Genomic DNA, 13,321 nt, shown 5'->3' on the forward strand with positions numbered 1-13,321 from the left:
CTTTTCAATGTTAAAAATAAGTCATCTGCTTTCTAATTGCAAAGACTGTGATAAGTGTCCAGCGCCTGAGAGTCTTTACTTCATAAATGTACTGTCCTGTGCTTTTCAGTAATGTTACCATATCTGTTGAGTATATACAACATATTTTATGAATGTTCGTATATTTGTAAAAGAGAAACAAACAAACATGGTCAATCCACCTTTAACGAAGCTGGAAGAAGAAAAGACTAGTGATACTCTTCGCTGCGGACTGTGGCTGGTGTTTTTGAGAGGTAAGGGGGTGTGTCTGTGTCCCATACGGGTATCTGCCTCGGAGAGACTGAGCAGAGGCGGGAAATGGCGCCTGGTAACACAACGGTGTGTCATTTCGGAGACGGCCCTTGAGTAGATACACAGAAAAAGTCGGAACAGATCACGAAAACAACCACCTCCTCAGTTGTGATGGTTAATCGGTCTTGAGTCGTTATCTCCAGACACTGCGGATCACTGTAAAGTAAGTCGGTAACGTTAACCAACCCTCGTCGTGCATTTGTCTTCTTTGGCTTGCGGTTTATGTAATGTTGGCTAACGACAGGATAAATATTTTCCTTTCCTGCCCGTGCACATCTGTTAGCCCGAAGCAGTTTTTGTAGAAGGCTAGGTTAGGTTAACGCTAAGCTATCTGTGCTAAGCTAGGTTACATAGCTAAGTGCAGCTAAAACACGGCCTACTTCGGACCTGGCTAATTCCTGGTCGACTCGATCAAAATTTAGGTTCATTGTGCTCTTTGTAACTAAACCAGTCTACAGACGCCTGCTAGAATATAAATACAAAGCGGAGCTGTATACAAGTTGTTAAATAATGAATAGTTAACGCGAACTAACGCCAGGTTGAGGCTCCTAGCTTGCATCGAGGCTAACCTCGTCCAAACTGGCATTCCACAACTGAACTTTGCTAGCTTTACATTAGCTAGCCAACGTTATCCTCATTTAATATCATCCCAGAGGGTGCTGAGTTGTATATGCTCATATACCACAATTGTTAAATGAAATCTCATCTATTGCACTGTTCGGCAAAGATAACGCTGACTGGATCAACGGGGCATTTGGATAACGTTACTGTCTGTTAGCTGTTTTGATTAACGATGCCTGATGAGTTTTACTGTCAAAACGGCGTAAACGTTAACACTGTACAAAATTCGTGGAGACAGTTGAGTCAAACTGCACAGGAAACTTCACATTGGTCATCTAACTGATGTCCCTTACCTTACCTCATTGTTTTAACCTTATTTCGCTCAACTAACGATGCCGCACTGGCTTGCTAACGGTAAGTTAGCCTGCTTGGGCTCGCCTTGTTGAAACGTTAACATTACCAAGTGCCGGGTGGTATTGTATGAGCAGTGTAACGTTACCTTTAGGTGCCACTTAAAATCTGAAAGTGTTAAAAGAAACTGTACTTTGCACACCTTCATAACTTCTGACGCGTTACACACGACCTCTTGTAGTTCGTTTAGGTAGCGTTAGCTCAAACGAGCTAGCTGCTCGATTAGCTCAAATGCTTGGCAGTCGTGATTATAAAGTGCAACTTTTACTAACGTTGTTTTGGGCACTAGTGAGGCAGCTTGGCCAGACGTGTCATGTGCTTTAACTTTAATTTCGTCCATTATGGTACAAGCATTAGCCACCTCTTAAGTCTGTTAACTATCCTTATCGGAGTAGTTTTTGCAGAGTGGACGGGGTTGTAGAAAGGGCCTCACTTGTCTCTCCACTGCGTCTGCTAGCTGGCTCATACAGTCTCAGTGGCATGCATGTTCTTATTTCCCGCTCACTTGCTCGTACCTAGCTATGTGCATGATCCTTGGGTAGTGGGAGATTTCTCAGTAAGGTATATGTTTAGCAGCTATGATGTTGCTATCATGCGAGGTTTGATCACACAGCAACTAAATTTGATAGGCATTTAATTTTGATTTTATATAGCAGCAAGAGAAAAAACGAAATGTGTTGTGTATATACTATCGTTTACAAATCCTGAAAGTATGTAAGGAAAGAATGAAAAGACTTCAAGAATAGCATGAAGTGCAAGTGAATGGCATAATGTAGTAATATCTATAAGAACAACATCTGTATGAGAGACTTTATACATTACAGGGACAGTTTCAAACATTAGAAAGTCAGGGAGAATAACAGTTTGCAGCATCTGTCAGTTTTTAACATATTAGGTTTACACATTTAATACTACATGGGGCCAAATAGCTACAGCTTGAACTATTGGTGCTTTGGTTATTTAAAAAAAACTGGAATGTGATGAGGGGAAAGTGTTAAAAAATTATGGGGATATTTATCAAATATATTGCATTAGCAGAAACAAGCGATGATCATAAAAAGACTTTCAGATATATTGATGCAGACTAACCTGTGGAATATGGGGATATGTTCAACTCTTAATTTTGCAGCTTTAAGTGTCCGTGTCATTGAGTTAGCATCTCTGATGGTCTACGCAAAAAAAAAAAACAAAGACGAGCTTCACTGACATGTTTATTGGAAGTGTTACTGTAAAGCGTTACTGCTATGTAGACAGTTCACTGTGAAAATTAAACAAATGAGTAATATTGTAGCATTGTGTTTTTCTTGTATTACATAGTCTATGGGACGCATTAGAGAATTGGTAAGGTATTAGACAAAGTAGTTTGTCATTAGCTTTTGAACCATTTCTGGATTGGACAAGGGAGGTAAACATAAACTGTCTAGCCTGTATAAAAGTATTGTGATTAGTGCAGCATTGAATTGCATAAGTAATATGATCTTACCAGAGTTGCATGTTACGGACACAATTCATTTATTACGGAAGGCGTCAGTGCTGTGAAGTCTACCCAAATTAGAAATTGTTTTGGTTTTATGTTAGGGGATAGATGACTTCCAAAATCACAGAGGCATTAAGAGAGGTCTTCACACTGTTTACAACGTGAAAGAGTTGTTTGGTGGATAGATAAGACATAATGGAAATGAGCAGTTGCTTTCCAAAGAGGCACTGATAGTTTGTCTGTAGATCTGATCTTTCTGATCTTGACTTTTTTTTAGAGAGGTGGATAAAAGATTGACAATACTCTCTGATTTAATCAGCTTTTTATCTCACAAAAGTAAACATGCACTGTTTATATTTTCCAAAATGATCTCAGAATATTAAAATCTTGAAAAATGACATTAATTTAAAAGCTATATTGTGTCTTCTCAAAAATGTTTGTGTGGCTGGTGTTTGGCATTGACATTCATGTCATTTCACTGTCTTGATCTGTTCATTTATTTAATACTCTGAGCTGTCACAACTTTGAGGCTTGTTCCACTTTTCCTGCCTGTGGCTGTTACTTTAATGTAACCATGTACTCTGATGCTGTTAAAGTGCCTGTTTGTATTTTTGTGTCCATGTGATTGAGCAATAGTACGTAGGCCTACACCTCTTGTGCATTCATGGATACACCCCTGTGTAAATGTAAAGCAGATGTAGTGAAGGGCATTTACAGTATGTGAGATGTATAATATGTATTGAGAAGGTGCTATTGTGTTTTTTGGGTTCCTGACAGGTTGTGGATATGTCCGGACACATTTTCAGCCAGCTGCTGTTACGTAAGCGCAAAGGGCTGGCATGCTTGACTGACAATTTGTGTTGACTGTGAATAGTTTTTCGTTTTTCCTGTACAAACTTGAGGACAACGCTGACCAATTAAATCCCTCAACTCTGGAAAATAAGTAATGTATTTCCGTCAGATAAGTTTTGGGTCAAATTAGCCACATTTTACATCTTTGTCAGTCCATAAAATTATTTCAGTTTCTGTATTTTAAACATTAATCTTGCATGCATGTAGTTAATAGTAGGGAGTGTTCGTAGAATGATGGAAGTAAAGCCAGCTGTGGCTGCCGTGATCCACTGTGATGTAAGTGAAATGGGATCTTGAATGCATCCAGATGTTGGCAGAAAATGCACCAGTATTACTCCAGTACACATAGATACATCCCACAGACTTATCCAACAGTTGAGATTGTTAGAACAACCTGTTGGTCCACTGTTAACTCAGTATTTGCTTAGATTTGTTTCCTTGACTGTGCATAGTTTAATTGATTTCCCCTGTTTCTCTTTCTTCTGTCTTTCCCAATTTCTGATTTTCTGAAACAGCCTTACATGTGACTGCTAAAACAATGAGGCTGAGAATGCGTAAGGCGTCTCAGCAGCCGAACCCCAGTGTGGCAAGCCGCCCGTCCCGGACCAAGCGGAGGCATTCAGAAGTAGAAGAGGACACTCCTACTAGTGGAGGGAGGGGCTTGTTCTCGACCATCAAAAAGTTCATCAGAGGAAATGCTGTTAAGGTAACTACCTCTATGATCACATCGAATGACCTTGCTGTTTAATTGAATTCAATGCAAATGAGTGTGGTGCCCCTTCTGGAGGCATTGAAAAATTGTACCTGAAAAAGAAGTTGTCCTTTTCCTGTCAGTGTGTTTTGCTTACAAGTGTTACCTAAGCTTTTTGTCACCTCTCTGTTTTAAAACTCTATTTAGTCTGTGCTTTCCAGGTCTGTTGAGTTAAATACAGTGTTTCTTGGTGCAGAGTGTCATGTTTCCCAAAGAAATGTCTGGAGGAATGCAGCAGCTTGTCTGAGAACTCGGACTCGGGTCTAATTTTAGCTTTTGGCTCACAGAGTTGGTGTGCAGGGACAGGAGGTAGTAACAAGTGGAAAAGTCAACTCGGCTAAAAGGAGCTTTTCCTCTTGAAAGGCGAGGGGGATTTTTCATGTTTTTACTCATTATTGTTATTTCATGGTCTGCCATGTATTTCCTCATTAAGTCTTAATTAAGAGTTTTATCATATTTTTTGTTTTTACTGCCTGTCTTTATTTATTGTTTAACTCACTCACAAGCCAAGTGAAGAAAGAAATCTTTTATGTTTCTACTAGTCTGCCTTTTTGACCATTGATATCTTAAGTCCCCTGTAAACTGTGTGACAACAGTGATCTTGAACGTTCATTGCATTTCGTACCATGCAAGATGGGTGTAATAAGGTTGTAATTTGAGTCAAACTACACACTGTCAATGTTGTAGCACGTCGGATTGTGCGATTGATTTCTGGTGAATTGTAGTGCTATGATGTCAACAGGACAACACACCACTCATGTTACACTTGTTAATTAAAGAAGAAAAAAAACCCAACAAAGTTGGTGTGTTACAAGGTTCTGTGTCATGTCTTGCCACATTCTGATTTGATTTGTAGTCATAGGTCCCTAAATTTAGATCACCATCAGATGTGACTGTTTTTAGTGACTGATTACAACTGTTTACTGTCTCTTGTCTCCTGTAGGTGGAGCAGGAAAGCCCAGCCAAGAAGACACGCCTCCACTGTGATGTGGACAACAACTTGATCACCTCTACAACCCCAAACACCAACACCCCCCGCAGGACTATCAGCAGGGTTGGAAGGAGAGGCTCCATCAATGGACGTGAGTTGTACAGAAGAGAAAGGGGGGGGGACCTAATCATCGGTCTTTATTTGAGTTCCAGGCCTGTGTGGGCTGGGGACGATGCATGCAAAGCAGCACTCTTCTTGCTGTGAGGCGACAGTGCTAACTGCTGCACAACAGCACTAGGACACCGTTGATACCTGCCTGCAAAGTATTCCACTTGTCTCTGTTAACTCTCTTAAACCTGTCTCTTCTTCTCAACAGAGGCAACCAATCATGACAGGAGTAAGGAGAAGCCCAATGGCAGCCTTGAGGAGACGACGGCCGTTGAGGTGCCCACCAGCCCTCCCAGAACAACCCTACTTGGGACCATCTTCTCCCCTGTTTTCAACTTCTTCTCACCAGCTAAAAATGGTAAGCAGACCCTCAGGAAGCCTGTTTGATTCATGGAGAGCATCATAAACAATACATAACAACAATGTGCTGCCATGCTGCTCTCTAGTTGTTGGATGCAGTTGACACTGTAACCACAATTTTACTCATGGTGTCATTAAATGTCATTTTGTAAGTACTTGATCACATTCATACTAATCTGTTAATGTTCCTCCACTGTATAATATAGTATACTGTGCAGCTCTAACGCTTCTTTGTTGTATTTGTGTTTCAGCCTCCTCTGGTTCTGACTCTCCAGACCAGGCACTGGAAGCAGAGGAGATAGTCAAGCAGCTGGACATGGAGCAAGCTGTGGAGACACCCACCAGCACAGCCACATCCGCACAGGAACTGTGTGCCACCACTAACTTTTACTCCAGTGTATCACAGCTGCCACCTCTGCGACCTCCCCACATCCCAGAGGCATCTCCCACAGCAGAGGAGGCGGAGCTTGATGCAGATGCCGACCTTCCACCGCTTACAGGTAGAGATAGTACAGCTAAGAAAACATGATTCTGAAACATTAGGAGTTTTCCTTCATGTTGAGGTAACAATAATAAAGTAAGTTGATTTAACAACTTGTTCTTGTTGTGGTCCAAGCTCCAGGTTCCAGTCCAGATATGGCATATGTGGACTCTCCGCCCACTGCAGTACCACCAGAGGCATCCTATGAGGAAGACTGGGAAGTCTTTGACCCGTGAGTTAAACACAGCATCATGATAAAATGCATAGTCCTATAGCCAAACCTTGTCGAACAAAATTTACAACAAAACCCAAATGAGGATATTTGGAATGGGAAGTGTGGTGAGGTAGTTTAACCAAATTTGTGGGAGAAGCAAGGGATAGGACTGATTGTAGTACAGTCAGGCATTTAATTCGGCCAAGTCAGTGTTAAAATTAAGGTAAACGGTATCTGGACCACCAACCTGACACCCTATCCTACAATAATGCAACTAGTTTGACTCATCTGTTACAGTTTTCAATTTGGCAATATATAAACAGGACATTTGTTTGTGAGAGCAGGCTTTGAATTGTGTGTACAAGCCAGAGGCACCAGGTATGATTCCTTTGGGTAAATTAAAAATAATCTTTCCCAAGTGAATAACAATGGTGACACATTGCTGATTTATTATTTAACATTGATTGATTCTATTGTACAGTTGTGTGTCCTTTATTCCTAGCAGATTAATTAAATTACTGCTGATCATTGCTTTTGGTTTATATTTACCTATGCCATAGATACTTTGAGAGACAGTAGTGCAAATCTGAACTAATATTATTATAGAATAAAAACTATATATTAAACATTTTTGGACACTCTAACATAATAGCTGACAAGTCGTCGTAGTTGTTCTCATATTCACTGTTATCTTGTGTCTGTTAACTACCATGGTTTAAATTGATGAGATTTATGGGATGTTTTGATACGTAGGTATTTCTTCATCAAGCACGTCCCTCCACTGACAGAAGAGCAGCTCACTCGTAAACCAGCCTTGCCACTGAAGACACGCAGCACACCTGAATTCTCTCTGGTCCTAGACCTGGTCAGTTATAGTGTACAACAAATATTTTCTTTATTTGTCTTATTGCTGTTATATTTAAAACACTGCAGATATTTGGAAAGGTTCCCAATATTGTGTGTGTTTTCTTCTGTAGGATGAAACATTGGTTCACTGTAGTTTGAATGAGCTGGAGGACGCAGCACTTACCTTCCCTGTTCTCTTTCAGGATGTCATTTACCAGGTAAGTGATGGCTCACAGGAATGTTTCCTGTAGTTTCTTCCACTAGAGGGGGCTAAAGTTATATTTGAAAAAAAAACCTCACGTTGAGGAAAGTGTACTTGAAAAAAGACACACTTGTCATAGAGGAACCATTCGATTAACAGATGCCAAAAGGAATACTTTTTTTGTTAAGATTAAGAGGTTATAACCTTTGAATTACTTCTAGTCTCTCACGGTGATGGCCTGCAGTTAACCTTGTTATATTTTTGATCATAAATGTTTGCTTACCTGTGGTCTGTTTTCATGTGCAGGTGTATGTGCGCCTGAGACCTTTCTTTAGAGAGTTTCTGGAACGCATGTCTCAAATCTATGAGGTAAATATAACCTGGCTACTCCCCTTAATAAGTCCTAATTGCATCAGATTAGAAAACCTTGACCTTTGTCTTCTTCCTTTTCTAGATCATCCTTTTTACAGCCTCTAAAAAGGTGTATGCAGACAAACTGCTCAACATCTTGGATCCTAAAAAGCAGCTAGTGAGGTACGGTGTCTTTTGTGTCAGTCTTTTATAGTCAAACAACAAACTCAAAAGCTGAAGCAAGCCTGAATGAAGAGAGCCGCCGTTGAGGTGTCAGTGTTGTGGTTTGTCTGAATTATTGATTGCACTGACCTTGTCACGGATTGATTTTATTTTTTCTTCTCCTGTGTCTTTCCTTTCATCCCCCACTGAAACTGTAGACACAGGTTGTTTCGTGAACATTGTGTTTGCGTCCAAGGAAACTACATCAAGGACCTCAACATCTTAGGCAGAGATCTGTCAAAGACCATCATCATCGACAATTCACCACAAGCCTTTGCATATCAGGTGAACACCTAAACAAAACAAAAAATAACACTGGCGGTTTCGTTTTATCTGGTTAACAACAAGTATCGGCAATTGTCATTTTTTATGCCAGTCTTAAAATGGAGCAAAACTTTTAAACTTGATACAACTGCAGATTCTGTTGGTGATTATCAGACTAACTTCAGCCTGGTGTCTGACCAGAAAGTGCTCAGTTGTTTGGCTCCAAGTTTTCCACATTGTAAAGACCCAGAATGTTTTTTCCTGACATTGTCATGTGCTGCTCTGATTAATTACCCCAAAGCAAACATAGGAAGTTGATCAGTCATTGTAACCTGCTGAACTGAATCAGCTGCAGCTTACATTAAATTATTTACCAGATGACTCTCTAAACAAGACCCTATTAGATATGTGGCATTTCCTGTGTGATACAACTCTTCACCTTGTTTTCCCTGAAGGTTAACATAATATCTCATTAAAGTGTAATAATTTATTCTTAGAAACTGCACGTGAAGGTGTTATATTTGAGTCGACTGTCCAATCATACCCTGTTATTAACTTTGAGGTGTTTTTTTTTTTTTTTTTTTTTTAATCTGGAATTGTGGTTCCAATTGTAGAAAGAAGTTAATCATGTGATGGTAATTGACATGTTTTTTTGTCGTCTTGTTTGTTTGTCTTGACAGTTGTCCAATGGGATTCCAATAGAGAGCTGGTTCATGGACAAGAATGACAATGAGCTGCTGAAGCTGGTTCCCTTCCTGGAGAAGTTGGTTGAGATGGTAAGACATCTTACTCCTCAGAAGTTAATGTAGGACCTATTACAGCAAGTCCATCAGAGTAATGTTTTACACTTTGAGTAATCTATTAATCTTATTAATCTAATTGGTTCTTTAATCTCTCTCCTGCTTGCTGAACTCGTCAGAATGAGGATGTGCGGCCGCACGTTCGAGAACGGTTCCGGCTTCACGACTTGTTGCCCCCTGATTGAACTGGATCACAGTCTCTCAGAACGGGACAACATGAAAAAACTGAAAACAACATGCGTGTAAAAAGCCCTTCTTTGGATTACAAACTACAACATTGCCATTACTGTTAAAATTTTAGCCTTTTTCCCTTTTTTTGTTTCTTTTTTTTTCTTTTTCTTTTTTTTTAAATCCACCATTGCTTTTTAAAAAAAACTCCAAAAGAAAAACATTTTTAAAGATCCTGGTGACATTTTCTAATTATCTAAATGTATAGATGAAACTACACACACTATGAACAAGCCCAGGTAGACTCCTCTTTTTGACTGACTCTCCAGCTGTGGAGCCGGATACCGTCTCCACACTAAATTCTGAAGTCTTGGTGCTGGTTTAGTGGATATGAAAATGCCACCTGGTAAAGAGGAACTCCACCCCGACCGAGTCCCTGAACCCAAACCGACCCCTGGTGCTCACGCTGTTGACACTGATGAATAACGACACTCTGTGGCTACAGACGGTTTTCAGTGGGAATGACTGGCCTGTAAATCAATCTGTGCATGTGTGTATGTTTACTCCTAGCCACACACACACACACTCACTGATTTGGTGTTTGGCAAACCTACAATCTGTAGCCTTTAAAATCATATGCATTCCTCCGTAGCTGAGTCAAGTTTCTATTGTTGGTTGCAGTTTTTTTCTGGTAAAACTGGTGTTTCATTGTTTAAAAAAAAAAAAAAGAAAGAAAGAAAAAAAAAAAGTAACATATTCAAAATGTTTTACTTCTGTTTGTAAGATATGATGTTTTAAAAGGGGTCATGTAAGTTTTATTGTAAGCCTTATTCCAATAGGAGAACATGGTTGCATATTAATGATTGATGAGTCCACTGCATAGTAAGTTGAAATGGAATTAATCCAGGACTTTTAAGTATAGTTTGTTCTCGTTCTAACAACTAGAGGTTTAAATCAGTGTGTTGGCTTCACTCTGGACACAACATGGCTCCCTAATTAAATGTTAGGATTAAGAATCTTGTTACCTGTAAATCTGACATATTGTAAAGGTCTGAGGGCATTCATTTTCAAAGTGATATGTGTCAACATTAGCCTTTCTTTAATAATAGTATTTCATTTGTCTATAATCAGTATTGTCTTTTACTCCTAATCAAGTATTCTGGCGAAATCAGAGTTCTGTTTTTTTTAGTTGTGGTGTGTAATTTGATGGCTATGTCAGTAGCATAATGACTAATGTAGCACATCTCTGCCAGTGTGTCATGTCAGGCCATAGTAGTAATCTATGGCCAGCCCCTGTCCCAGCCATATCTGGCACCAGCAACATACTGTTTTAACTGTCAGCTTCATTGACTGCCCCTCTACCTGTCTGTTTCATACTTTTTACTTTTAAGCTTTTTCTTTTTTTTTTTTCTTTTTTTGTATAGCACAGTTTAAAGCATTGTGTTTAAGAATGGTAACTATATGAATGTGTTTCTGCCTGACTTCAGCCTGGACATTCAAGCCAAACTGACATTTTACTCCACTGTTGTTTCAACTTAATTTATTTAATAGTGAGACAAACAGTAGGCAGATATGTTGATGTTGTATTGGCATCCCTACAAGCCTAAACCTGCGAGGTAAAGACAGAAAGATCAAATGCCTGTCAGTCGAAAAAAAAGGCCAAACCCTTAAGAGTCAACTTGAACCTTTGTGACAATTTGGCATGCATTGTTGAACTTTTTACAGTTCTTGTTCAGTTTGAATCAAAGTGCATTTTATGTTAAAGCAAAAGTGAGTGTTTGGATTTGTCTGGGTTGCTTGTACAGTGCCATACGATTCCGCTCCTCACAAGCCCCCACCCCCACCACCACCCCATTGCTTAGATGGAAAGAGACAATCAGACCTCGAAGCTCTGCCGATACTGAAACCTGGATACACCCACCCTTCCCCTAATTTTTTTTTCAGTGTGCAGTAGGTGTTGTGTACTGTGATTCCATTGCATCAGAACCCCCCACCCCCACCCCCATGAGTAAAATTGCCAGGTAATTCCTGTTGTGCCCTGCCCAAAGGACGCCTGCTGCTCACTTAACACAGGTTCTGTTCAGAGATGGTTTCCTGCCTGTCTTTGCCTTTTCTAACCAGAAGTTAGTAGCTCTCCAGAAATTAGAATTAGTTTGTGTTCAAGTAAAATTGTTATAGGGCACAATTGTTTACTCTGACGTAATGTTACGAGTACACATGTCCAGACTATGAATGTAAATTGTACATGGGGTGAAGTTTTAAGTGTCTTTCCGAATTCCATGTTGTGTTCTCTCCTCATCAAGTAGAGCAAATAGATGAGGAGAGGTGCCAGCTCACATCTGCCAGTCAGATGTTGAAGAGGAGGCAAGAACAATGTTGCGTGGAAGAGGAGACATGTCTTGAGGTCCCAACATGGTAGTCCCCTCCCTGCCCCCCATGACCTCTCACCATCCCAACTGCCACCTTTTTAGTATGCAAGCCTCACCTGGAGTGTGTGATGTAGCCCAGGTGTGCTCGTCTCCTCAGTGGGCGGTGTGATCATGTGTGATTATCACTCATGGCTTGTTTGTGGAGGATGGGTGGGAGGCATTTGATACTTTTAATCCAGCTCGTTTTTATGTGCATTACCAGTTTATTGTACACTTGAGTGTTGTACAATACATGCAGCTTCATGTTTAAAAAAAAAATCCTTAAAGTAAGGAAAAAATTTTGTATTTTTGATTTCAAAAGGCATGTCATATCTACTTTTTAAATGTATTAATGAAGATTTAACTTTACATCAAATGGAGTGTTTTTTTTTTCTTAAAAATATCTGTATGTTTAGTTTAGCGCTATGTCACTGAACTGTTAAATTTAGCATGTAGAGAATACAGCTTGCTTTGTGGGAGAGTCCTGAATTAAATTTTATTCATGGCACTTTTTCTGCAGAAAAAAGCAATCGTGTTAATGATTTTTTTTTCTTTATCCGTTAAGCCATTTTACTTGCAAGAACTGCTATTTGTGCTGAAGATGTATTTAAAAATGTTTTAAGACATCTTTGTTAGCCGTCAGGCTATGCTATTGTAAAGTGTATATACAGTTACATTGAATTTCTGAAACAAAGTTTTAAAGTTAAAACCTCTTGCATGCCCTTTGTTTTTATTTCTCTCGACTGTCTGCGATGATGCTGAAGGACAATTGATGGGACGAAGGAGGAATAGTGCATTTTAATGGAACAGTTGCATTACACTCACCCACAAATAGTTGTAGCACTAAATTTATTTCCCCATCTTTGACTAAAACATTAGGGACAGACTATTGATTGTACGAGCTTTAAATGTACAGACTCACAAACCTTAGGCCCTGTGCCTTTTTGATTTATTCAGTTCAAATGGGCCCAACTGATGAGTATTCATGTCAGCAGGGTTTGCACTAATTTTAATTTATAGTCTTTTAGAATTTGCTCAGTAACCAAAGTAGACATAGACATTTAATTTTGAGGAGTGGTTTGTTTTCACATGACTGATTTAATTAACTTGTTAAATTTAGATTTGAAATGAACAATTAATGGATTTCATGTGAACGGGGTTCTCCCAAAGAGTTTTTTAAAAACAGTAAAGCTCAGCAGAAAACATTTAAGCCACCCCTGAACTTTTAGCTTTTTTCATTTATGGTACAAATTTTATTTAGTATAGCCTGAATGAGGTTTTCTAAATTGGCACCCCAATTTAATTCACAATTGAATTGCGTTAATATGTACAAAAAATACCGTTGAAATTAATATAATTTACCCCCGAATAGAATTTTTCTGGGGGATTAATTGATGCCATTTCAGTTTGTTTTGCTTCACGTGTATGTCTGCATCACACCCCTGAGACAACATCAGGTTGTACATGGGGATTAGAGTTTGTCTGCCAGAGTCTGCGCACATGTCATGTAAATCCTCCGGCCGT

The 13,321-nt window shown here is 39.5% G+C and overlaps 1 protein-coding gene across 1 annotated transcript; it reads left to right on the forward strand.

The window, feature by feature from the left end:
- Positions 1-307: 307 nt before the first annotated feature.
- On the forward strand, positions 308-12,506 carry ctdspl2b (CTD (carboxy-terminal domain, RNA polymerase II, polypeptide A) small phosphatase like 2b). The gene is made up of 13 exons (XM_023405975.2): positions 308-493; positions 4,147-4,337; positions 5,326-5,464; positions 5,690-5,839; positions 6,093-6,341; positions 6,458-6,554; positions 7,290-7,401; positions 7,514-7,600; positions 7,891-7,953; positions 8,039-8,118; positions 8,316-8,442; positions 9,102-9,197; positions 9,341-12,506. The coding sequence occupies exons 2-13, from the start codon at positions 4,170-4,172 to the stop codon at positions 9,404-9,406; spliced, it is 1,434 nt and encodes a 477-aa protein (XP_023261743.1). The 5' UTR covers positions 308-493; positions 4,147-4,169; the 3' UTR covers positions 9,407-12,506.
- The last annotated feature ends 815 nt before the right edge of the window (positions 12,507-13,321 follow it).

Source organism: Seriola lalandi, unplaced genomic scaffold, assembly GCF_002814215.2.
Source record: "Seriola lalandi dorsalis isolate HSWRI2012SDOR001 ecotype SW California unplaced genomic scaffold, Sedor1 jcf7180002054291, whole genome shotgun sequence".
Taxonomy (NCBI): Eukaryota; Metazoa; Chordata; class Actinopteri; order Carangiformes; family Carangidae; genus Seriola; species Seriola lalandi.

Excerpts from the sequence above, each read along its gene's own strand:
- ctdspl2b (XM_023405975.2), top strand. The coding sequence starts at position 4,170 with ATGAGGCTGAGAATGCGTAAGGCGTCTCAGCAGCCGAACCCCAGTGTG. Across the intron at positions 7,954-8,038 it reads GCATGTCTCAAATCTATGAG|ATCATCCTTTTTACAGCCTC; the intron begins GTAAATATAACC and ends TTCCTTTTCTAG. Across the intron at positions 9,198-9,340 it reads TGGAGAAGTTGGTTGAGATG|AATGAGGATGTGCGGCCGCA; the intron begins GTAAGACATCTT and ends TGAACTCGTCAG.